This window comes from Lathamus discolor, chromosome 3, assembly GCF_037157495.1.
Source record: "Lathamus discolor isolate bLatDis1 chromosome 3, bLatDis1.hap1, whole genome shotgun sequence".
NCBI lineage: Eukaryota > Metazoa > Chordata > Aves > Psittaciformes > Psittacidae > Lathamus > Lathamus discolor.
In genome coordinates this window covers 29,670,729-29,694,574 of record NC_088886.1, presented here as the reverse complement: position 1 = coordinate 29,694,574, position 23,846 = coordinate 29,670,729, and the positions used below count along the sequence as shown (strand labels likewise).

Below are 23,846 nucleotides of genomic sequence, written 5' to 3'. Positions count from 1 at the left end.
GGACCACCTGGTGGCGGGGAAGGCGGGGGCGGAGCTTCGCGCCGGGAGGACCGGCGAGGGGGGGGGGAGCCGCGGATCGGGCCCGCCCCGCACAGCCCCGGGGCAGCGGCGCCCCCGCTCCGCCTGCCCGCGCTGCTCCCGCCGCCCCCTGACAGCCACCGGGTCCCGCACCCGCCCGGGCGGACACCCAGAGCCCGCACAGCCCGGCCCGGGCACCCGCCTCCCACTCGCCGCGGAGGAGCCGTTTAGTTTGGCGAGACCCATCCAGAAAGCATCTCCCCCTCGCCCTGCTGCCTTGCGGCCAGGGCAGCAGAAACACCCCTCCCGCCCCCTCCCGCACTCGAGCCCCGCAGCCCCCCAAGGACGGAGAGCGCTGCACCCACTGCATCCTGGGTTTATTTACACGGCAACCTCTGTGCAGCGGGGCAGGAGGGACCCCGGGGCAGCCCACCCGGGACAGCCCACCCCACCCCACGGCCGGTTTGCAAGCGGAGGCAGGCGCTGAGGTGCAGAGGAGCTGGTAGCAGCTCAGGGAAAGGAGCGGGGAGCAGGGCCCAGGCAGAGCCGGGCGCTGGCTCCCTCGGCACTACAAACACAAACCCCTGGGAAGGACGGACCGAGCAAGCCCCAGCTTCCAGGGGCTGGGGGGAGAGGCCGGGGTCATTTTTAGCAGCAGAAGCCTCATCTCCCTCCGGGGTGGCAGGAGGATGGTGGCATGAGACGGAGCCGGACAAAAAAACCAAAACTAAAAAAGGCAGAGGGAGAAGCCAAGGGACATGGAGAACAGCTCCCCTCCTGCCCTCCAGGGCTCGGAGTGACACCGGGGGGGTCGGGATGTGACACCTCTTTCCCTCCTCTCAGCAGAGCAGCAGCCCCAGGCACAGCCGTTCCCGTGCGCCCAGCCCCAGGCACAGCCCAGACCGGCAGCAGAGTCCCCGGGATGCCCATGGGCACGCACAGCACCGGGCTCCTGCTCCCTCGCTGTCCTTCCGCCCGGCCCCGGGGGGGGAGAGCAGTTCAAGTGGCAGTTCGATGGCATGGCTGACGGTCCATGCGGGCAGCAGCGTCCTCGGCGCTCTGCCAGGCACAGTTGGGATGGATGCCAAGGCGGTCGAGCTTCGCCCTCCAGCCCCAGCGCAGTCCGGCTCCCGCCTCCCTTATAGGAAACCCTCCTTCCGGAACTGCTCCTTCAGGATGTCTCTGTACTGCTCGAAGCCGCCCTCGATGCGGGTCACGGTGGCGTTCTCGCAGACCCATAGCTCCTGGCACACCAGGTGGATGAAGCGCTCGTTGTGGGACACCAGAATTACACCACCCTGCCGACACACAAGGTGGGGAAAAAGGGAACTTAGTGGAGCACAACCCAGGGCCCAGCACTGGTGGCAGGGAGATCCTGAGCCCCTGCCCAGCCTGTGCCCAGGATTTTGGGTTTCCTTTTGCGCCACAGAAAATGGAATGGGATTTCACTGGCAGGGACCTAATCCCAGCCTTTCCTTCCTTCAGGGGGAGGGACAGATCACACACGGAGGAGGCACGTGGAGCAGAAACATACTTAGCCTCCGCTCTTAGAAGGTGACCACAGGGTTTGTAACTGGCTCTCCAGGTCTCTGACAACTTCAGGGATGGAGATTCCAGATGCAGCCAATGACAGGTGAAATGCGGCTGGGCAAGGCCTCCGCAACCTCAGCTAAGTTTTTCTTCCGCAAGAAAACTGCCCCAACCTGAGCAACTATTGAACAGTGAGAGCCAGAGTGATCACAGAGGTACCTGGAGATCATTGCAGATCAGCCAGAAAACATGCCTAAGGAAGATCCAAGCGGCCCCAAGGCAGAGCTGAGTGCCACATGCAGCATGTGAGAAGTCACAGCAAGATGGGGGACAAGGTGCTCTCTGGTCTGCTGTTGCCTGCCTCAGCCACTCCCAGCCAAAGCCAGCAAGTGAAACAAGCCATCAGGGTGGACGATTTAAGGCTGAAATGTGACCAACTTCCCAAATACTGTCCTGGGCTTGAAGCCACTACTGGTATTTGACCATCCACCTCTGGCTGAGATACCCAGGAACCTGAGCTGGAGGCTGCAGGAAGCTTTACAGAAATGGGAGATCCTTACCCGGAATTTATTCAGTGCCTTTGCCAATGCTTCGATAGTCTCCATGTCCAGGTGATTTGTCGGCTCATCCAGGATGTAGAAGTTTGGACTGGAAGAGAAGACAGCTCTGAGCACACATGGAACAGGCCCCCGCTTGGTCTGCACCCATTGCAGTGATGCGACCGGCACCAGGCTGCTGCTTTAGCTGCTTGGGGCCACAGCCATCAGCACGTGCCTGGCTCAAGATCCACACTGCCCAGCTACAGGGATGCCTCTTATCCCAAGACAGGAGAAAACCACCTGCCTCCTTCCACACAGTCCTCCAAGGTGACAACCTCCCTCCCCACAAAGTGCCAAGGACAAGGCTTCCACAAGGCATTGGAAAGTCCCTGGATGTCTGCCTTTGGCATGGATGAAGCCATGCCAAAATTAACAGCATCCGGGAGAAAATTACCAGGACATAGTCATCTGGGCAAAGGCCACGCGACTCTTCTGACCTCCGGACAGGCTGGCCACAGGGCGCACGGCCAGCTCCCCCGAGATGCCGTAGCTCCCCAGCTGATGCCGGTACTCCTCCTCCGTCTTCCCTGCAGGAACGTGTCGTAACACAGCTATGGCACACCCGATGTGACACAGGGTGTCCAGTGCCATGTGCCCGGGCAGTGTGTGCCAGACCAGCATGGCGGTGGAGGAATTCAGTATCTGTTCCCAAGCAATTCCCTCCCAAGCAGGGGGTTTGCAGGGAAAACCTGACTGACACAATCAGGACAGGGGCTGCAGGGCTGGTGACCAACTCTGAGTGATGGTGCACCCAGTCCCCTTGTCACCATGCTATAATGGAGGAGGGAGCCAGAGGTTTTGCGAGCTGGGGAAGGGGGAGCCAGTGCTCACTTCGCGCCCGGGAGGAAAGCGGGTCATCTGTCCCCAAATCCTGGCCACAGTGGAGCACCAGCCTGAGGTCTGCAGGCTGCCAGCTACCCACTTCTCATGGCTGGTGTCCTGAACTTGGCTGGACGTGGGGAGATAACCAGAGCAGGTGGTGTCCCTCAGGCACTGGTGTGACACAGCCCTCTGCCCAGGGCCATGGCACAAATCGATGCTACTCCACGCACAGCAGAGGAGACCTCAATGTCCCAGATCTTCTGGGATCTCACAGACTCACCTGGGAACTTTCTTGCCAGTAGCTCTACAGCACTGATGTTCAAATCCAGTTGATCCACATGGTGCTGGCTGAAATAACCGATCTTTAGGTTTCTGCAGAGTAAGAGAGACTGGGAGCTGGTACTAGGCCCTGCAAAGCCAGCGCTCGCAGCTGCAGCTACAGGAAAGGAGGCAAACGCATGGGTGTGCAGGACCCATCCCCATCCCCCCATCACTCCAGAGCATAGCCCAGAAGCCCTCCAGCTGCACCATTCTTCCCCAGCCCTTCCTACCAGGTACCTGTGAGCATGTCGTATCCCTCTGACTGGTGCCAGCTCCCCCATTAAGATCTTTAGCATGGTCGACTTGCCAGCTCCATTTTCCCCAACCTAGAGAAGCAGCAGCAGCAGCATTGGAGACCACGAAACCCATCAAGGTACTTTGAAGAGCGGGGCAGTGATCAGGGAATCTCAGCTTTCTTGGATGACCACGCAGCAGAGGGGCGCAGGTTGAGACTCTTAACCAGGGACTCCAGCTACCTGGCAGCTGCATTTCTATCACTGATGAACAGCACAGGCAGCAGTGCTACAAGATGTTCCTTCCCCAACCCTTGAGCCTAAGGACTACCTGGTCCCAGCCTCATTTCCAAACCATAGTGTCTCTCTGCTGCCCCATCCAATGTAGCAGGAGCCCCCACTGTTTTCAGCTAACATGGAGTTACAGAGAAGATGGAGCCAGTCTCGTCTTAGAGGCACCCGGTAATGGGATCAAGGGCAATCAAATGCTGCAATGGGACCCAGAGGAAGGGGAGAAACAGTCCTCCCTGGAAATATCCAGAAGTCAACTGGACAAGGACCTGAGCAACCTGACCTAACGTCAAAGCTGGCCCTGCTTTGGGCAGGGACCTCCAAGGCCCCTCGCAGCCACCATTACTCTGCAACCGCACATACCACACAGATGCGGGACTCCAGGTCAGCAGAGACGGAGAGGGAATGAAAGATGTAGTGACTTGGGTCGTAATAGAAGTCTACTTCATCCAGCTGCAGGATTGGTGGAGAGAACTTCTCAAAGCCATCAGGGAACCTGGGAAGACAGGAAGAGGCAAGAGATGGTGAGGAACTTCAGAGATCCTGCTCCTGGCCCCGGGGACAACCTCTGCAACCCCCATGTGGCAAGGGATGCTCCCTGACATGCAGGGCCTCTGGGAAGGATGGTCACAAGAAAAGGACACAGACCAGCAGCCTTGGCCCCAAGAGGGAACCCAGCCTGAATGCAGGGGCCTGTCTGGGCTCCCTCTCACAGTAAGGCTGGCCCACAGGAAGGGGTGGTTATTCCAGCCAGGACAGGACCCAGGAGGAGCTCACAGCAGAAACAGTCAGGCATTCTCCAAGCAAGGGCTCAGGAGACACTTACTTCATGATCACCTCAGACTCCTTGTCCACAGGTTTCAGCTCTGGTCTGCAAGAAGAAGAGATACATAACCAAGGTGCCTTGCACTGGGGGTCTGTTCCCACATCAGAAGCCCAGATAAGAGTGTTCAGCTATGCAACACCTCAGCCTAGCCAAAGCCTCTGTAGCAGAGACAGAGCACACAAAGCCGAAACCACCGCTGTATCCCCCAGGCACCCTGGAAACCTCTGTTTCTTCTCATGAGCACTGCCCCTTCCCCACCTCCTGACAGGAGAAGATGCACTCACAGCTTCTCCAACAGCTTGAGCTTGCTCTGCACTTGGGATGCCCGGTTGGCATTGTAGCGAAAGCGGTCAATGAACACCTACAGGAGAGAAAAGTATCAGAGAACTCTATGTCCCCTTCAACCCCCGCCACCCTGCTCTGCTGCAAGACCTCCTGCAGCAACACAGGCACATCATGGGTCTGGAAGCATGGAGGAAGGGACAAGGCTAGGAGAAAAGTGCCCCAGCACTACCGGCTTCTCCTGGTACCTGGATGTGCTCCCGGTACTGCTGCTGGGCTTCGTACTCTCGCTGCTGGTTCTTCAGCCGCTCCTCCTTGATCTTCATGAAGTTCTCAAAGTCCCCACGGTACATGTCCAGCCGCTGTGAGTGCAGGTGGATGATGTCTGTGGCTACCGTGTTCAGGAAGTTCCTGTCATGGGACACCACGAGGATGGTCGACTGCCAGGTCTGGAGGAGACAGCGAGAGGGAGGCCTGAGCACCATAGCGCACATGGCTTAGTCCCACCACCCAGTGAGGTGAGACACCAGCCTGACCCTTGCTCTGTCTTAGGGCCTCCCATCACTCCCTACCTGCAGGTAGGTCTCCAGCCACAAAATGGCCCTCACGTCCAGCATGTTTGTTGGCTCTGAGGGAAGAGAGAGAGGCACTGAGATCAGGTGCGATGAGGATGGCTGGATTATGTTTTTTTACATAGGAAAGACTAGCACTCGGCATTATGGAGGAAGAGACCCCGCATAGGAACCTTTCCCCCCCCGAGCTCAAGGGGACTCACACGTGTAGGATTTAATGGAGTGTGGGCACAATGGCAGGGATGCTCCCCCCACACCATACCAGCACCCAGACCCTGATGCCCAGCACCAGCAGCAGCAGCATCTTGCCCAGAACCTCATCCCAAGGTGGGGGCCTCCTGGCCCCAGGGTCACCCGGTGCAGTGAAGGGACACTCCCCAGTGTGGGCTGGCTGCCAGGGCACATCACAGGGACCACTCGGGGCAGGGTGGGAGGCAGCTCTGCTGGGCGCAGTGAAAGCGGCTGCCCGAGCAGAACTCCCTGCACCACCGCCATGCCAGGGAGCACCAGCAGCCCTGTCAGTCCAGCCCTGTCACACAGGACTATTTTGAGCAGGCAGCTAAAGGCCACAGTGTGTTCCCAACACCAGCAAGGGCATAGGCAGGCACAGCAGCGGTGTTGGAGGGGACTCACAGTATCGACTTACCATCCAGGAGAAGGAGATCTGGCCTACGAGAAAGAAGACATGGGTATCAGAAACAAAAAGAGCACAGGGTCAATAACGAAAAGCACATTTCATCACACACACAGAGCTGCGACGCCTCCAGTGCTCCCCACTCTGAGAGCCTGAACTGAGGGGACCCCCAGGCAGCATCCCTGCAACTCACAGCACAGACAGCAAGGAGCGTCAACCCCAGAGTACGAAGGCCTGGACACCAACCTGGCAAACAGGGCTCTGGCTAAGGCCAGTCTCATTCTCCAGCCTCCAGAAAACTCTCTGAGGAGAGAAGAGGTTGCAGAGGGGTTACTGTTCAATGCAGGACCCTTCTAAGTTTACCTGCCTCCAGGCTCCCTGCTTCCCAGCAGCTCTTTGGCTCTGCCGTCACCCAGAGACACGTTGTCTCTGCAGGGATCTTGGGCACAGCACAAGACCAATGGCCCAGCAGGCACCCCCAGGGCAGGAGGCCACATTGGATAAGCAGGAATAGACCCTTGGCTCTCCACATGGGGCTTCCCTCCCCTACAGCCACAGAGGTGCCTGGGAGCTCAGCAGGAGCATCTCCCCAGACCCATTTCTGTGTCAATGCCCAGGGCTTTGGAGACTTACTTGGTTGTCTGTTGTTGCATCTTTGCATTAAAACCCAGCCCAGCAAGAATGACGGATGCCCTAGGGAAAAGGGGAAAGAACAGGAATCCAGCTACAGCATCAGACAGCAGAGCACAGTCCAAGGTCCCAGAACCATGGCCACCAAGTGGGTTCTACTGCCTGGTTTAAAGCCGTTGTGGTGCAGGAAAACTTCCCTGCACACCCAAGAGCAGCGCGCTTGGCTGGGATATGCAGCCCAGCAGGGAGCAGCATCCACATGAAGTCCCAGATGATTTGCAAGTAGTTTTCAGCTCTTTGACCAGGAAGAGTCACTACCACCAACATCCCAGAAATGTTCCCCAGCCAGCAGGAACCCGGGGCAGTTGTGAGGAGCAGCAGCAACAATGCAAGCCATTTTGGGCAAAAAAAAATCCCTGGAGCATCGGGAGGAAGCTTGACTACTCCTAACCCAGCAAGGCTGTGATAGAAGCTGACAAGACAGAAGAGACAAGAAGAGCAGTCGGGAGAGCCCCCTGTCCCCATGTGCCAGATCCCAGGGCCACAGCATCACTCTTCCATGCCCTGTACTACTCCCCAGCTCTGGCCATGTCAACAGACAGCGGTGCCCTCAGGGCCTGTCTCACCTTGCTGGGGCCTTGTCTGCCTCAATCTCCTCCAGCTTTGCATAGATCTCCGATAGCCTGGCACCTTCTGTTCCTTCTCCCCTGTGGCAGAACAAAGAGGAATGTGTGGAACTGACCAGGATCAGGGTCTGAGTGCTGGGGGACGCTGATCTCCACAAGCAGCACCAATGTGGGCCAGATGCAGCCCAGACCTACCGGAGCCCTTCGTTTGAAGGAAGAGATCTCAGAATGAGACCTCATGGTCAAGAGACCATAGAAGGGCTGGAAACGCTGCGGCAACGTCTCACCTGCCAGCATTAACTTTAGCTGTCAGGCCTCTCTCCTCCCGCAGCAGGCTCTCACGAGTGGTGTCGCACTCCAGCACGCTCTGCAGCGCCGGTGTGTCATCCCCTGCCACCTCCTGCTCCACGTGGAGGATGCTGATGTGCGAGGGGATGTGCAGGCTCCGGCTGGCAATCATCTTCAGCAGTGTGGTCTTCCCCAGCCCGTTCCTGCCCACCAGCCCATAGCGTCGTCCAAACGCCAGGTTCAGGTCTGCTCCTGCCAGCAGGACACTACAGCAAGAGAGCAGGCATGTAGGGATCAGAATGCCCAACAGAGGGAGATAACCAGCAGCCACCTGCACCCAGCATATTTCAGGCTGCACTGGAGGCAAGCAACTGTCACAGACTTCTCCTGACCAAAGGCAAGAGGGTAGGTGCCCACCTTCCTCTCTGATCTCTTCCATACCCTCTGTCATTTCGCAACCACTCTCCAATCCAGTCTCAGTGCCCTCAGTCCGAAGCCCCAGCCAGGATCTTTCCCACCTCCCCACCTGCACTCACCGCTCACCGAAGGACACATCGAAGTTCTCAATGCGCACATCATACGACTTGTTCTTGCCTGATGACTCCATGCGAGTCTCCTTCTTGCTGGCAGCTTGGCTGGCAGAAGCCTCCTCAAGGACCCTGTGGGCAGGCAGAAGACAGAGAAAGGGGCTCAAATGGAAAGCTCTGGTACAGTCAGATCCCAGCAGAATGGAATGGGAATGCTCGAGGCATCCTCCGTACTCACAGAGGGCCGGATGACTTCAAGGAATCCCGTTCCATCCTCTTGTCCTGCTTGGCTTTCAGCCTGGCTTCTGCTTTCTCCAGTTTCTTGGCATTCACCATCTGGGGCACAAAACAGAGTTTAAAGATGAGAGAGCATCTTCAGCAAAAGCCCAACTCCAGGAGAAGAGATCAGGCAACCCCTCAAGCCTGAAAGGAAAGGAGGGAGAGCAGGAGGGAGGTAGGACAGGCGAACTGTGACATATTCAACTGCATTTTGAGGAAGCTAATCAGGCCAGGAAGTCACTTCAGGAACGAAGTCCTAAATCAATGGCTCACAGACAACAGTTCTGCCACAGCAAGGCAAAGGGCTTGGCTGACCCTAAGGTACAGCCAGCTTCTGTAGTTCCAGGGAGCTGCGTCAGCCAAGTCACTTCAATAGCAGCAGCCTGCGATCCCCACAACCCGCACCCAGCCTTTCCCTAGATCCTGAGGTGCTCCCCTTCCTGACAAGTTAAACTTTAGCCAGCTTGGAAAAATCTCAGTTTACACAACGGGTCGATCACAACGGAGACAAAAAGCATTTAATTAAACCTGGAGGCAAGAAGGAGCCAAGTGTTTTAACCTGCCTCGGGTCTTGGCCAGGCTCTCAGCCCACTCCAGCTTATTCCTGAGTCAAGTCAAATACTTGTGGCTGACCAAGAACACTCCTAGATATTTCCAGGCACCTCTTCAGCCACCAGCGCACATCACAGACCTACATGCTAGACTGAAGAGCGTCTTGTTACTTGGAGCTGTGACCCCATACCTACACACAGAGTGCGTCACCCTGTAAACTGTACCGACCTCCCTGGATCTGCCAGTACGACATGTCCTGCACAGCCTGAGAGGCCTCCCGAGACCTTCCCCAATTTTTCTGAGGATCCTTTCGAGCTGTGGACATGAGAGCCAGCAGGCGAACCCAGCAGCAACAGCTCCAGTGCCAAAACCAGCAACAGCTGCCAGCTTTCACCTAGCGCTCCATTCAGACACGCAGGGATCGCATTCAGCCTCGGTCTCCAAGGGAGGAGTTCTCATCCTCAATACATTACCCAGTGTCGTGGTTTAAACCGATCCACACAGCTCGTCTACTCACCCCCCCTGACCCTCCCTGCTCCCGCAGGGATGGGGAGGAGAATCGAGAGAATGTAACTCTCATGGGTTGAGATAAGAACAGCCCAGTAACTAAGGTATAACACAAACCACTGCTGCTACCACCAATGATAATAATGGTAAGAGAAAATAACAAGAGAATACGATACCACTGCCGAACGAGTTTGACCCCCCCCGAAGAGAGAGTGTGCCCTTCCATACTGTCGTCTAACCCCAGCCAAGACCCAAACCTGACTCTGCTTCACTTCTGAGATCAGACAAAATGGTCGTGGGTAGAACACACTCTGCGTGTGTGCCAACATGCTGATCCCCATCACAATCAGCAGGCAGGTCCCAAGGGTACCCAAAGGCCATTCAAACCCTTCAGAACTCTCAAATGATGCTGCAAATGGTCTGAGAGGGGGGCTAGGAGGGTAAAAGAATGTCTCCTTCACAGGCTGACCACCTGAGAAGGAGAAAAAAGATGTGAAAGTCCGACGTATACCTCAAGGGGATTTGATTTTAGGGGGAAAACAGTCAATGAACTTAATTGTATGCTGTTGCCTGCTGTGTAATACTTTTATAGCCCGCCAATTAGATGTCTTCAAGTCACCAGCGACTGGCCCTGACTTCCCTCCAACCGTCATCCCAACAGAGAATGAATTCTGATAGAACCAGACAAGTTCTGCAGTGAAGGAACAATCAGCACCAGTCGACCAATAACTCGCCCCACTCCCCCCAGCCGAACACTGACTGATCCCTCGTCCAGCCCTGCAGTCCTAGCCCTTCTGGGTAACTCCCAGTTACATCCTGGGCATGACGTGCTGTGGTATGGAATACCTCTTTGGCTACTTTGGGTCAGGTGTCCTGTCTCTGCTTCCTCCCGGCCTCCCCTCGTCCCCAGCAGAGCATGAGGCTCACAAAGTCCTTGGCCAGAATAAACATCACTTAACAACAATTAAAACCAATCGGTGTTATCAGCTCTCTGCCCAGGCTGGAAGTCAAAACACAGAGCTTGCACCAGTTACTAAGAAGGAGCAAAACGGCTCCTGGTAAACCCAGGACACCCAGGAAGAGAGAACTCTATAAGAGACTGGCCCGGTGGAGGGACTGCCCACCCTGTACAGCTACAGCTGCCCTTGCTTTGCAGATGCACCACCGCACCTCACCTGTACTCAAACTCTGGCACATCCAGAGCAGAGGGGAAGCCAGGGCACTCCTGAGGGAGCAGCTACACGTTTTGTCAGTAAAGACACTACAATTTCCCCCAGGTTCGTGGAGCGTAACTGCCTCTAAACTTCTCTGCTCCTACTCTGATTTCTCCAGCCATGACAACCCACAGCCACTGCTAAAGCTGGGCGTACAACCTAACCACAGCAGCTCTCTGGAAATCAGCCGCTCCCTGCTAACTCCCCACCAGTAACATCCCAACATCTAACCGTGAGCTGGGATTTTGTCTCATTGACTATGGCAAGATGTCATCCCAGTACATCCTGTTTTCTCAACCAAAGGCCCTGCTGTAAAAGCCAAACATCTTCGTGAGAGAGAAGCTGCACTCTGAGCACCACCACTGCATCAACCACCTTTTGAAGCTCATTAAGAAATCACAGCAAAATAGGTTCTGTCAAATTAATATACCATTATCTCCCGTTAAGCCTCTTTACCAGACCAAGGTCAAGAGTTTCCCAACTCACAGCGAACCTGGCAAGGAGGAGCAGTACCCCCTGCAGCTGTGTCCCTAACCAGGGTGGCTGCCTGTCCAAGCTGACCGGAGCAGGGCACCCGCAGCCTCACATGTCAGTTGCTACCACCAGCTCTGCTGCCTTACACACAAGGGCATGGTCCCCACTTACCGAGGTCTGGCCTCTCTTCAGCAGCAGCCCCGGCAGCATGTCCGCGCTGGCATCGGCTGCAACAAGATGGTTGGGCTGGTGAGCGTGTGCTCCAGAGAGGCTCCACAAAGTGCTGCCTGAACGTCTGCCTGCGAGCAGACATTGCCTGCTCCTTCTCCCCATGGGACGGGGGTACCAAAGGGTGGCCTCTCTCCCTGCACCCAGCGGGCAGCCGGGTGCCGCTGGCCACAGCTCAGCAGCGGGAAGAGCAAGAGGGCCAGCACCTCTGAGGGGCAGCCCGAGGCACACAGTGGTGGGGTGAGCTGCTCCCTGAGGTCCAGCACATGTACACTCAGTGCCCCGAGCCCACCCCTGCTGCTGGCACCCTGGATGGAGCGCGGGAGCTGGGGGGAGTGATGTGCGCGGCCAGGGGCCCTTGGAGGCAGCACTCACCGCATCCATCAGTGATCTGGGAGAGCTGGATAGGGGTGTCCAGCAGCACCTGGCTGCAGCGCTGCGCCTGGGCCTCATCCCTGCGAGAGAGGAGGAGGAGGAGGAGGAAGAGGCGGCGGGGTTCAGGTCGGTGTGAGGGCGCTGGGGGCCGCGGCAGTGACCCTTACAGCTGCAGGGTGTTGAAGAGGCGCTGGCAGATCTCCCGGATGGCGCCGTCGTCCTTGGTGTCCTGCGACACCTCCCGCAGGAGCTCGCCCACCGCCTCCACCAGGTCGTCCACCGACTCGAAGTCGGCCCCGCCGCCGTGCAGGATCCCTGCGGGCACACCGCGCCGCCGATGCACACCCCTCCGCTCGCTCGAGCGCTGTCGCGACGGACGGCCGCGTGTCGCGATGCGGCCGGCAGGTGGCACCCACCCGCTCCCACCACCCCCTTTCCTCCCCGGCAGCCTGTCGCGACAGCGGGGAGGTGTCGCGACATGCGGCGGGGCGGGAGGCCGAGCCGCGAGGAGGCGGCCGCCGCTCACCCGTCACGTAAGCGAAGACCTCTCCGTCCAGGTCCGGGAACTCGCTGCGGAGGATGTCGGCGCAGGACGCCATGGCGGAGCCGGAGCGGGCCCCCGCCGCTGCCGGTGCCGCCGCCGCACGGAGCCCGGCGCCGCGCCCGAGGCGGAAGGGACGGCGCGCGCAGGGGCTGCCGGGAAGTGGAGTCTGGGGCGGGGCGCGCGTGCGCGGGGCTGCGGCCTGGCGGGGGCCGTCGCGCACCGTTTGGAACGGGAAAGAGGAGCTGCGGGGCGCAGGCAGCGGCGGGGGCTCGGCCGCCCCCCGTCCGCCCCCACGTGTGCCGGAACGGGGCAGCAAGGACCAGCCCCGGAGGGAAGGCCCAGAGCACCCTCCTTGCCCCGGGGGTTGCAGCAGTAGCTGGAAGCCAAAGCATCACTTGCTTGTTTCACCCGCTAATCCAGAGGCGGCCCCGGGCTGGGGAAGCCACAGGCACAGGTCAGGCTCTCACACCACAACCCCCAGACAGCAGCACACGGAGCCTTCTCCATTCTACATACTTTATTAGATTCAGAGCTGGACAAATCACAAAGTGTACAAAATGGAGACCACACTACCAGAAGCAGGATTGTGGGTAGCAGCAGCATTCCTATGGCCCAGAAGCATTTGGTAGAAGTGTGGAGAGGGTGGGCTGGGGCAAGGGGCTCTTACTGCCAACTCCATGTTAGACTGCTCGAGGACAGACCCTGTTCCCATCCTAACAGAGCTCAGCTGGCTCCCCATCCCTGGGACAGAGGGGCCACATTTCTGATTGGCTTGGAAAGGACAGACTGGCTCCAGCCAGCAGCGGGTGGGTAAGTGCTCCGAGGGCCTGAAATGCCATGCAACCCACATACACATCAGCAAGAGCCTAAACCCTCATCTTTTTTGGTCACAAACCTTCCCACGGCAGGACTCTATACTGACGACTTTGCAAGAAATAGAAGGTGGTGACAAGATCTGGCGAGCCCACCATCTCCTCTGGTCGAGGCCCGACAAACTCACCACCCCAGGCATCTTGGACTGGCCAGCAACATCTACCACAACAGCAATAGCTAGTACAGAAGCCAGGGTAACTTCAACTCAGATTTGTCCAGTCTATGTTTAGGTCTATTCTACGGGTACATATGCACAAGAACTTCAAAAATACTAGGATATGATGCAAGTAGTGAGACATCAACAGAAGAGGAGTTTAATGGTGGACGTTCCCTAGAAAGATCACGAGGATGGGAGTTAGACTAGCCCTTCCTCACCCTGGGACAGGGAGCAGGAGGCTGGCTGCACCCCTGCACGTGACTAGGTTCTGAACTTCAGCTGCAGCAAGAGTGGTAACAGCACAGGCAGGCGAGTCCGCACCCAAGGTGAGCCACAGGGTCTTTCAATCCGCATAGAGGGGCCAGGCAGATGTCTTCTCTGAATGTAGTTGACAACCGAGGAGAGGCGGAGGATGGCTTAGAGAAGAGGGAGCCTGCCAGCCCGCTGGGGCTAGCATCTGGTCTCATAGATCCCACTCCTGCCAATGTACCTCACCCATTTTATCACATCATGGTCACTGTAGTTCAGCTTTGGCTCAAAGACTTTCAGGTAGCGCACCTTCAGCCCAGAGGGTGCAAATGGGACCTGTTGAGAAAGGGAAAGGCAATGGAGCATTGGAACCGAGGGGTAAGATGTTCTCCATACACAAATGCCCTGGAACCTCTGGGTTATGCATCTAGAAACGGACACCAAGAGCCACAGTTCCTTCCCCTGTTCCCTGCATGCATGCTGACAGACTCCAGTGGCTTCAAGGACCATTTTTATCCATTAGCTTTGCCACCACGCTGGCCTCATGTTAAGAAGAGTCACATGCAAGCCTGGGACAGGGAGCACTCAAGTGCATGCAATTCCCATGAGGCCAGAAGGGACTGGACTGACAAAGCCTCTCCAAAGTTAGCTGCTCCCTGGAAGGCAGACAGGGACTCACCTCAAAGTTCATAGAAATTGGGGGCCGAGCCCACTTCTTCTTGTCATTAGTGGGCAGCAGTTCAATCTCCGCACTGATCTGGGATTCCTTCATTCCAGCCATTCGTTTTATCCTACCAGGGAAAGCCCAGAAGTGAGAAGGTGCCAGAATTTATTCTCCCACTACATGCGCCCAGGGCAGAAAGAAGCACTAAACAGACTGTGCTTCCCCATGCCCTTCCCCTGCAGCACCCCAGATCCAACACAATTACTTACTTCCAGACGATGGCATTCTCACTGGCCTTGTACTTTGCCTTCCCTTTCATACAGATGACTTGCACTCCGCTGGTATTGAGGGGTGTTGGGATCCGGACCTGGAAGGCAGAGCCTGGTGAGCAGGGGCATGAAGACAGCAGCCTTGGCACTCTGTGCAGTTTCAGCGGCAGACCGCCTGTCCTGGACCCCTCTGCTTTCTCTCTCCCATCTCGAGAAATCAGCTACCACTGATGTTCCAGGGCATCCTAGGCTAGCTCTCTGGTTTCTTGCTTTGAAGTTCAAACACATTTTCAGAATCCAAACAGTCAATGAGGAACCCGCCAGGTTTCCTGCAGCCTGAACTGCCTAGTGTCAGGCAGATGAGCTCAGAAGGCTGGCCTAGCTGCACCAGGCTCTGGACAGCCTAGCTTTGCAGCAGCAAGCCTCTCCCAGGAGCAGCTAAGCTGCAAAGCCACCATTAGCTTGTCTTAACCAACTTATAGCCTGCTGCCTGTCTGACACACCATCAGATCACACGGAAGTAAGAACATGAACTTTTCACAGTGGCCAAGACATTACATGAACTGAAGGGAGCTAAAAATCAGGCTGCAGGGAATGAGGCCTCTGACAGTGTGGCTGTGCAATTGAAAACAACTTCTGCCTTCCTGCTTTACAGGAGTTCCCTTCCACAGCACAGCATCACCACGCATCTGTGGGGCTTCCAGTTCATTCTTGTAGTTCTGTACAAGCTTGAGGACTCATGGAATCACCTATAAGGACTCTGCAGCAGGGGAGCAAAGCAGAGGTACAATTCTCAAGTACAAGAGACCATAGTTTTTTTATTCTCTTACCTCTATCTTCTGGGCCAGCAAGGAAGGTTTGAAATTTGATTTGATCACCACCTTCACTTCCAGCTTGGTCCGACCCACCTCCCGCACCAATGGGATCACACGGAAGGGAAGGATAATGTCCTTAGTGGTTCGGTATCTGCAGGGATAGAAGCAACAGTGAACTCTAAGGAGGAGTTAACTCCCTTACAGTTTCCAATTGTAGTACAGCCTCTGCATATGGGAAAGGGCTTAGAAACATCAGCCAGAAAGTGAGCCATCCCAGGAAGAAGCAGCAGTGAGATCTAATGCTGCTGTAGGGCAGTGATGGATTCTTGAGTCTCAAGTTTTAAATCTGGTTCCTGCCAATAGCTCTGTTCAAGGACACCAGTTTTAAGCACTAAAAAAAAAAAAAAACCCAGCAAGCTAAAGTGTCAGGAAACCCATGTCAAACACTATGGCTGTGGCAAAGAAAACCACACAGCTGGGCTGCTACTACACTTTTAACAGAAGGATTTGTGGGACACCCTACAGATTCCAATCTGAAAACAAGAAGGGCATGCTTGTGAGGTGCTCAAGGGCTGCAAGCCTGCTTGAGAGCAGCAACATTACTGTAGCAGCAAGCAAATGCCAACACCAACCTGCTCATCCCCCCACCACAGTACCTCATGAGCTCAAACTCTCCATCTGGTGGAATGAAACTGATGCTCCTCTCAGAATCAAATTTGCTGAGCCTCACGCACTGGTGGAAAGTGCAGTCGTCGATGGCGATTGACTGTTTGCCACTAAAAACACAAAACACAGTTAAACAAGGGCAAGCTGCAGCCCTGGTATCTTGGTGCAAAGTCTGCCCAGGCAGTAACTACTCTACAGAGCATGTTGCCATCACAGGTATCCAGGAAATGGGGAGGCAGGGAGATTTAGGGGACAGCAGCCTCTTGGCTCAGACTTCTATTGTTTCACTACCACAAAAATCATATTTCAGGAAGCTTGTTTGAAAGAATTCTCTCCCTTCTCTCTGAGGAGAAGAGGGAGATTAAAAGAGCACCTTCTGTCACAGCCAGCAACACAATGCTTAGGTCTGCCTGACAGCAGCACCTCAGAACTGCAGAGGCAACTCTGCTAGCCCAAGTCTTCTCACAGCACAGTTCAAAAGAGAGAAAAAACCCCCACCACTTTCCTGTCCACAAAGCTATCTCACTGCCACACAGCCAGGACATGCCATGTTCAGGGTCTTCTGCTCAGAAATCTCTTCACAGCTGTTGAGTTCCACACTGCTAGCAGGTGGTTTGATTATGAACCCATTTGCCAAAGATAATATTATGCCATAGAAGTTTGCATCTCTCATTTCTAAAAATCTACAGGGCTACTATCTGTCCTCCTACATGCACTAGCCTAACCTGCCAGCAAAGAACTTGTGCTGGGTTCTGGTCCCTGAGAACACATTCCTTGCTACAGGTCCTGCGATCAGCTGAGAACTCTCAGATATGAGGGTGACCAGTAAACAAAGCAGCAGCGGTGGTGTAGTACTGTGATATCTAGGCTGCTTCAACTGCTGCGAGGAATAGGACAACCATGCAAGTGTGCTGAGATAGTATAAGCACTACAGGCAGGTTCAGCTGCCCTAGGGGTCACCATTACCTGCACAAACAGGAAGCAGAGTGACCCCAGGCTGGCTGGCTGTTTAGTTACAAAAGCCAGTGGTATAATCTGTGCTTCGTAAGTGGGAGTTATTCTTCCCTAATCTGTTGTCCAGATGACAGTCAGTGTTAGCTCAGAAGTTCCTGTTTCTTCTGAAAACTGCTGGGAAAGCCCTGCAGCCTAGCACTGCTCCAGGACTCAGGCAGCACTGTTCAGGGCTTGGGCTGCCACATGCTAGATGCCAAAAAAAAAAAAGAGCAGCAACTGTCCCTTTTGGTCACCTCATAACTAAATACTTCTGGAGAGTAACACCTCCAACTACAGAACCACAGCTAGGGAGAACCACCTAGCAAGAGTCCGTGCCCATCCTGCTTTGGTAACTGAATAGCACCTTTAAAGGCAAAGGCAGTCATAGCACAGAAGCTCTGGAACAGTGTTACTCACTCTTCAGAGGCCTATGCAGGTGACATTTTCACTAGAGTATATATCTCCCCTAGGCAGCCACCTGAGGCTCATCCATTTTACTATGTAGATTCAGGTATAAGAAAGATGGCTTAAAGGTGACAGTGAAGTGATAGCTCTTGGCTTGGTTCTGAGAGAAAAGGCAAATAGCAGCTCAGCTCCATTTATGGGAACCATCATGGAAAGTGTCTGAGATCCAAGTTACATGCACAAGTCAACACGAAGCAAGAGACAGGGGGAGAGCAGAGTGCACACACAGTTCAAGCAGATTATCTACCTTCCCAATTCACTGGGGGTCAGCAAAAAAAAAAAAGAAAAGAAAACAAACAACAACAAAAAAAACAACCAAGAGAAACACAGTTGAGTTGAAAATGGTTAGTGAGAGAACAGTGGCAGTCCCTTTGCTTTTATCTCCTCACCCCAAGCAGGAAGGCTGGAAAAAGCGCAAGACCCAGTTTTCAGCTTCAATGTGGGTACTGACTGAGGTACAACTGGGAAGGAAGGCAGCTGAGCTCCTAGAAGGGATAAGCCTCCCTCCAATCCACACAGCCACTGACCCCCTTTGTGTCAGCACAGGGGGCTTACCCAGAGTTTTTCAGCTGTTATAGTTTGGGCACAGTCCATGTAGAGTAGGCTATGGTCAGAGGGGTTCCTTTACAGTTCCTTAGGAGCACTACTACTGCATTCTATGAGTAAGAGTCTCTGGGCTGATCAGAACTGTTAGGGACACAAATTCCAAGGAAAAATACATCTTGTGGAAGTGTTTCCAGCTGCAAGAACTCCACACTTAACACTACATTTGAATCTTAATACTTGAAGAGCTGGACAGAAACCCTCTGTACAGAGGCCCTCAGGCTGGTAGCTTGCAGACAACTGCTCTACCCAGAGAAAAAGTAGCAGAGAAAAAACACCTGAAGGAAGAAGATACCAGCTTTGTCTATGCGATCAGATAAGCTATTAACTGCTGCCCTTCCCTGAGAGACCCTAGTGGCAGTGGATTTTAGCCCGATGTCTCTTACCTTTTCCCTGTTTCATCTGCAGTCCCTTTGCCCTGTTTTTCAATTACAATCTTGTCATTCATGCCAAACTTGCACTCCGGCATTCCACTCAGATAACTCTTCATCACCACTCTGCCAGAGACGTGAGCACTCAAAACCTGACCTGGTGTAGAGAAAAGCACAGTTCAGAACACTTCCACAAGTGCTCACTTACAAAGCCTGAAGGGGATAAGGATGCCAGCTCAACACCTCCTACTTACCCTGGGGGGACATCAAAAGATTCACACTCTCCAGCACATCAAGAAAGAGTTCATTGCGACGATATTTGATCCCTTCACGTCTCCATCCAATCTGCCCAGTCACCTGGCTGGTGATCTGGGACTGCTCTTCCTTAGTCTGAAGGAAAAAAAAAAAAAAGGCATCTTAAACCTCTAGATAAATTCAAAGGTGAGGAAACCTTGCACTAAATCTAAGAACAACCACTTGTCATTTATTACACACAGCTGCTTTTGACAGGCAGATATGGGTGCTGTCACATGCCCCCAATTTGGTCATTCTCTCCTCAATACAGCAAATTCTATGCCTAACTAAAAACTTGTCATAATGACAGCAAGAAAGGTTCTTCCATTCTGTTAGCTAGTCCATTAAGCTACATCTAGGTGCAGGGAGGCATGGACTGCACCAGTAACACCCAAATCATGTCTCAGACTGTTGCACCAATCCACATTAAGCAGAAAAGCAGCTGACATACCAGGTCGCACCCTTATCCAACATGAAACCATAGGGCCACAAGACAGCTAGTCTCCAAGGACTGCTTCTTAATGACTGCAGTCAGAGTTACATACCAACACTAACCTAGCATGCATCTAACAGCATCCGGGATCAGCCTCCTAAAAGCACTAAGGCTTGTCTTGAGAGGCACAGGGAGGTTTCCTACCTGATGCTACAGGCAGGGTCCAGTCACACGCAGAAAGTCAAGAAGATGTATAGCAGCAAGTGCGGTGCACACAGGGTTAACAGGCAAGCAGGTCAGTAGCAAGAAAAGGGAGGAAGGGGAGAAAGAGGCAGGTTAGGCTTAAGGCTACCTCAGGACAAGAACAAAGCAGACTAGCTCATCACTAATTAAGTAGCTAATTACCACGAACAAGATGAGGGACTTTGCCCTTCAGCTCCCCTCAGGAAAGCCAACACCACTAACAAGGAAACGGCTTTTCAGACTTCCATCACAGAATCCCAGGTTGGAAGGACCTCAAGGATCATCACGTCCAACCTTTCCTGGCAAATCATGACCTCGACTAGATGGCCCAGCACCCTGTCCAGACAAATCTTAAGTGTCCAGCGTTGGGGAATTTATCACTTCCCCGGGGAGATTATTCTAATGGCTGATAGCTCCCATTGTGAAAATTTTCCCTCTAGTGTCCAACTGGAATCTCCCCGGGAGTAACTTGTACCCAAGTTACCTGACCCATTATGCACCACCCAAATATAAGATAGAGCAGAGGGAGTGACAAACAGGTGAATACCACTCCCAGTAATGCTCCAAACAGACCAAACTCCTGCTGTTGCCATTCCTAAAGCAAGCCTTGACTATTTACTATGGCAGAGATGCCCAGACTATGGGAAGCACCGGGCACCCAGGACTGCCAGCATCTTAAGCCTGGGTCCTGTATGAAGTTTATCCTGGTTAACTCGACCTCTTCCACCACGACTGCATAACAGAGATTGTGCAAAGTGGGTCCTGCTGCAGCAGCCTTGCACTGGGCCCACAGGGTGGCAGTACACGATCTCAGCTTTAAATCAACAGTGACTTGGTTTCACACATGCTCTTGCCACAGATGTGATAACTCCTTGAGCAAGCAGAGCCTTTATTGTAACACCTAAGAGACAGAGCTTTATACTCCCTTGGGAACTGCCTAGGTGAGTGTTCAATGCAGCACAAAGCACCTCCCTTGTCTGTCCCACAAAAAAATGCCTCCTTATCTGCCTTGTTTGGGCTCCAGGGGAACAAAAGACACATAGATATAACCCAGTTCTCTGGTTTCTGAAAGGACACTGCTCATGTGCTGACTTTCCCATCTCCTGCAACAGCATCAGTGCCATGAACCTCTGCTGGCTGCTACAGAAAGTGACTTCATAGATCTGGAAGCAGATGCCTGGAGAGTATTGAAGCTAAGAGCACCCAGCTGCATGAATGTTCCCTAAGGGAGTGAAGGACTGAAGGCACCTGGGTCTGAAATTCCTCAGAACTGGGAGCTTCCCTAAACTGGACAAATAAGCCAGCTTTAACTTAGAACAAGAAATACCCAGCTGCCAGCATGTTGATGAGGCAGACAGCTACCAGCGGGTTTCCAGGCTCCTGCAGCTAGTGGCAGCCTGCTCCTCACTTTCAAAAAGTAACAACAGCATTTTAGCACTAAAGTATGCCTAAGGTTTGGGGAAATGCTGTAACTAAAGAGCTGACCAACTCACACTCCCAGAAAGCATTTAAGAGGGGGAGAAGGTTACAGCATTCATCTAGTTCACAAAGTCTGGACAGATGCAGACTGGATCCAAAGAGTGATGAGTACACAGAGCACACGAACTGTAAGAGCAGGTTTAGCCTCTACTGTAGGAACACCAGTTCTGATACACAACACTGGTACGGCCTACAGTCCTGCTACTGGAGTAGTGAGGAACCTCATGGGTAAAGATTAGAAGTGAAACCACATTCCACACCAGCACATTTTAAAACCTGCATGCCACATCACCCCATTCCCAGAGCACAGGGCCACTTCCCTTGGCAAGCAATGCAGCAATATCAGACACTCTAAAAAAAAAAATAAAAATGGGCAGATCTTTTATTCCGCAATCACCAGGCCTAAAAAGGCCACTGCAGACATAGAGGGAGGGTATTCAGAGAACAGCAGCTCTGATGCCTAAAATCTTTCGTTAAGGACAAAGTTAAAAAGTTGAGTTTGGAAACTCTGCCACAACTGTGGATTTTGCTCCTTAAATTCATAAGGACACGAGCCCAAGAAAGCATCATCAGGAACTAAGCAGGCATGAGGGAACATGGAAGACAAGCCACGCAGTCCCAGATTCTGGTTCAAGGTACCTGCCAGAAGTTGGCTGTAAGTGAAAGAGGAGCTGGAGGCTAGATGTACCAGAGCAGAGAACAGAAGACTGCAAGTCCTGTTTCAGTTGTTGCTGTTTGCCATACTGTGCCTGGAAAGGATTACTTCTGCTTTTTAAACTGGGCTGCCCAAAATTCCAACAAGTCAGCAGTCATTCTGCTCTGTATGTCAAGCTGAAGTCCAAACTCCTCTTTGTAAGAAAAGGACTAAATCTGCTGTTGCATAAAGCAAGATGCTGTGACAGTGGTTTGTATGCAAACAGCACAAGAGTTTGTTAAAACAGACAAAAGCACAAACAAAGAGCTAGGGAAGGAAATGAGGGTGGTGGTTAGTTTAAAGCTTTTCTAGGAACAGGAGCTGACTCAGCTAGCTTGAGTGCTGACTGCCCAAGATGTCACACTGCAGACAGCAAGAGTGATTTACACTAGGGCTTGGGATGGAGCACTGAGACCGGATGCACTCACATCTGGCCACTGGTACATGTGCCCTCTTGCAAAAGACTGCTGTTCTGGCAGGAAATACACTGCTTAGGGGCAGCTTCTCTCTTACCTCCTTCTCGAGATGCAGCTAGCCTTGCTATTAGTAGGTTAAAAATTTACTAAGAAGCTCTTCAGAAGTCAGTGCTGATGAACAGAGTTGAAACAGAACCTCCAGAGACTTTGACCTCTGCTCATCCTAAACACAATCGTCAGGTAGGCAGGCTCTCGCTTGGCACTTTGCTTCTGTTTGTACCCTGAAGCTGAAGCTTCACCCAGGTCTCTGCTGTACAGCTCCAGTACAAACTGACTCCCAGCTTTTTTCTTGACTCACCTGCTACACTGGGGAGAGGACCAAGTTTTAGGCTAAGTCCTCATTATGAGTTCCACAATTGTGTTAAATGGACAAGGTAAGTAATATTCCTTGGGGAAATGAGAAAGTGACTAAAACAGTCTTTTGGCTTCTGAGGTTGAGAATGAGCTGTTTGAGACGGGAAGCCTAGTTCTGAGGGCTGTTCCCCAAAGTAGGATTAGAGCTAGTTTAACACACATTCCCAAGAACAGTCCAATTTAAGTCTCTTTTCCCCAGGTGCACTTCCATGTAAAATTTGTTGCAAGAGTTAATACTGTGCCAAATGCACAGAAGAGATTCTAATCCCTAAACATGAGAAAGCTCAGACTGTACTGATGCTGATCTGCAATGTTGTTACAGGCAGTGACAGAATAACATCAGCTTCCTGACTGACAAGAAGATTTACAAGTCTGAACAACACTTATTGCAAGGCCTGACAGCTAAAAAAACTGAAGACTGGTGAAGAACAGACCTGCTTGGTGAGATCCACACACACAGAAGAGCTATTTCTGGTTCAGCAGGTAGATTTGTTTATCCTGTCAGAAGCCGACACAGAACAGGGCCTGAAGCCAGCCATCATCTACATACAAGGGACTGTCATTATTCTAGCTCAGGGCCCTTCCTCACACATTGCACCATATGCCAGGGAACATGAGGTCACACAAGTATAGAGACACCTAGAACAAGATGCTACTAAGCTACACCCCTGCTGGGGTGTTCTTCATCTACTCAGGCACCTCCAACCAGCATAGGTCAAATGGTTAGCTGGTAATTAAGACTGTACTTTCTTGAACAGGCTTACAGATAATTTACCAGCAGAGAAGTGCTGTATCCCAAATTCCTTTGCTTACCTGACTCTTGATGCCTTGTTGAGTGATAAAGGTCTTCAGAGCCCCTGTTTCAGAGTTCTGAGGGTAGCCGAAGTCCAGGATTTCTAAAGAAAAGTAAAAGAAAGTTAGTCCAGAGCTGCAAGGTATAAAAGTGCCAGCCATGCTAACCACTCCTGTAAGGACAGAGCCAATAGTACACACACATTGCTTACACACTAAATCTCTGGATAAGTTGATGGAGCACTCCTTACCAGAAGAAAAGGAACAGCCTTGCTAAACTGACTGCCCAGTGCAGTATTTTGAAGAGGAGGGGCAATGAAAAGCTGTCCAACTGATGAATTTGCTGGGTTTTGAATATAACTGCTCTTCAGAACTAAGTAGCAACTAGTCTAGCTATGTGCACAGAGCACACCAAGTAGTTTTTCCAAAAAAATGCAAGGGACAATAGCAAGGGTTTATCCAACAGCAGGACAATCTATCTTCACTGTATGTTCATTAGGTTTGTTATTTTCTTATGAAGATGCAATAAGAATCAAACCCTAAAAAAAAACCCAAAGTAATAGCAGAGTAGTGGCACTGTAGGA

The 23,846-nt window shown here is 53.1% G+C and overlaps 2 protein-coding genes across 9 annotated transcripts in view; both read right to left on the bottom strand.

Annotated features, from left to right (window-relative positions):
- Positions 1-378: 378 nt before the first annotated feature.
- ABCF3 (ATP binding cassette subfamily F member 3) lies at positions 379-12,521 on the bottom strand. Of its 7 annotated transcripts, none has more exons than XM_065674404.1 (21): positions 12,355-12,521; positions 11,996-12,143; positions 11,829-11,908; positions 11,397-11,452; positions 8,438-8,535; positions 8,209-8,331; positions 7,672-7,938; positions 7,385-7,465; positions 6,762-6,821; positions 6,375-6,431; positions 6,141-6,163; positions 5,495-5,550; positions 5,171-5,371; positions 4,925-5,001; positions 4,641-4,685; positions 4,178-4,310; positions 3,528-3,616; positions 3,250-3,341; positions 2,542-2,698; positions 2,109-2,196; positions 379-1,316 (listed from the first exon to the last, which is right to left on the bottom strand). In XM_065674404.1, the coding sequence occupies exons 1-21, from the start codon at positions 12,425-12,427 to the stop codon at positions 1,158-1,160; spliced, it is 2,163 nt and encodes a 720-aa protein (XP_065530476.1). In that variant the 5' UTR covers positions 12,428-12,521; the 3' UTR covers positions 379-1,157. The 7 variants fall into 7 exon arrangements, 5 of the variants coding, with proteins under 5 accessions (XP_065530476.1, XP_065530477.1, XP_065530478.1 ...); XM_065674405.1 differs by having other exon boundaries at positions 2,542-2,674; XM_065674406.1 differs by having other exon boundaries at positions 3,250-3,317.
- A 350-nt stretch (positions 12,522-12,871) lies between these two features.
- AP2M1 (adaptor related protein complex 2 subunit mu 1) overlaps positions 12,872-23,846 on the bottom strand; it is a 28,389-nt gene continuing 17,414 nt past the window's right edge. For both annotated transcript variants that reach the window (XM_065674401.1, XM_065674402.1), the window contains exons 4-11: positions 23,284-23,366; positions 18,752-18,887; positions 18,513-18,654; positions 16,056-16,175; positions 15,415-15,550; positions 14,585-14,682; positions 14,331-14,442; positions 12,872-13,987 (exon numbers count right to left, since the gene is read on the bottom strand). In XM_065674401.1, the coding sequence (XP_065530473.1) occupies positions 13,853-13,987; positions 14,331-14,442; positions 14,585-14,682; positions 15,415-15,550; positions 16,056-16,175; positions 18,513-18,654; positions 18,752-18,887; positions 23,284-23,366 (962 nt within the window). In that variant the 3' untranslated portion in view covers positions 12,872-13,852. The remainder of the gene's footprint in view (positions 13,988-14,330; positions 14,443-14,584; positions 14,683-15,414; positions 15,551-16,055; positions 16,176-18,512; positions 18,655-18,751; positions 18,888-23,283; positions 23,367-23,846) is intronic.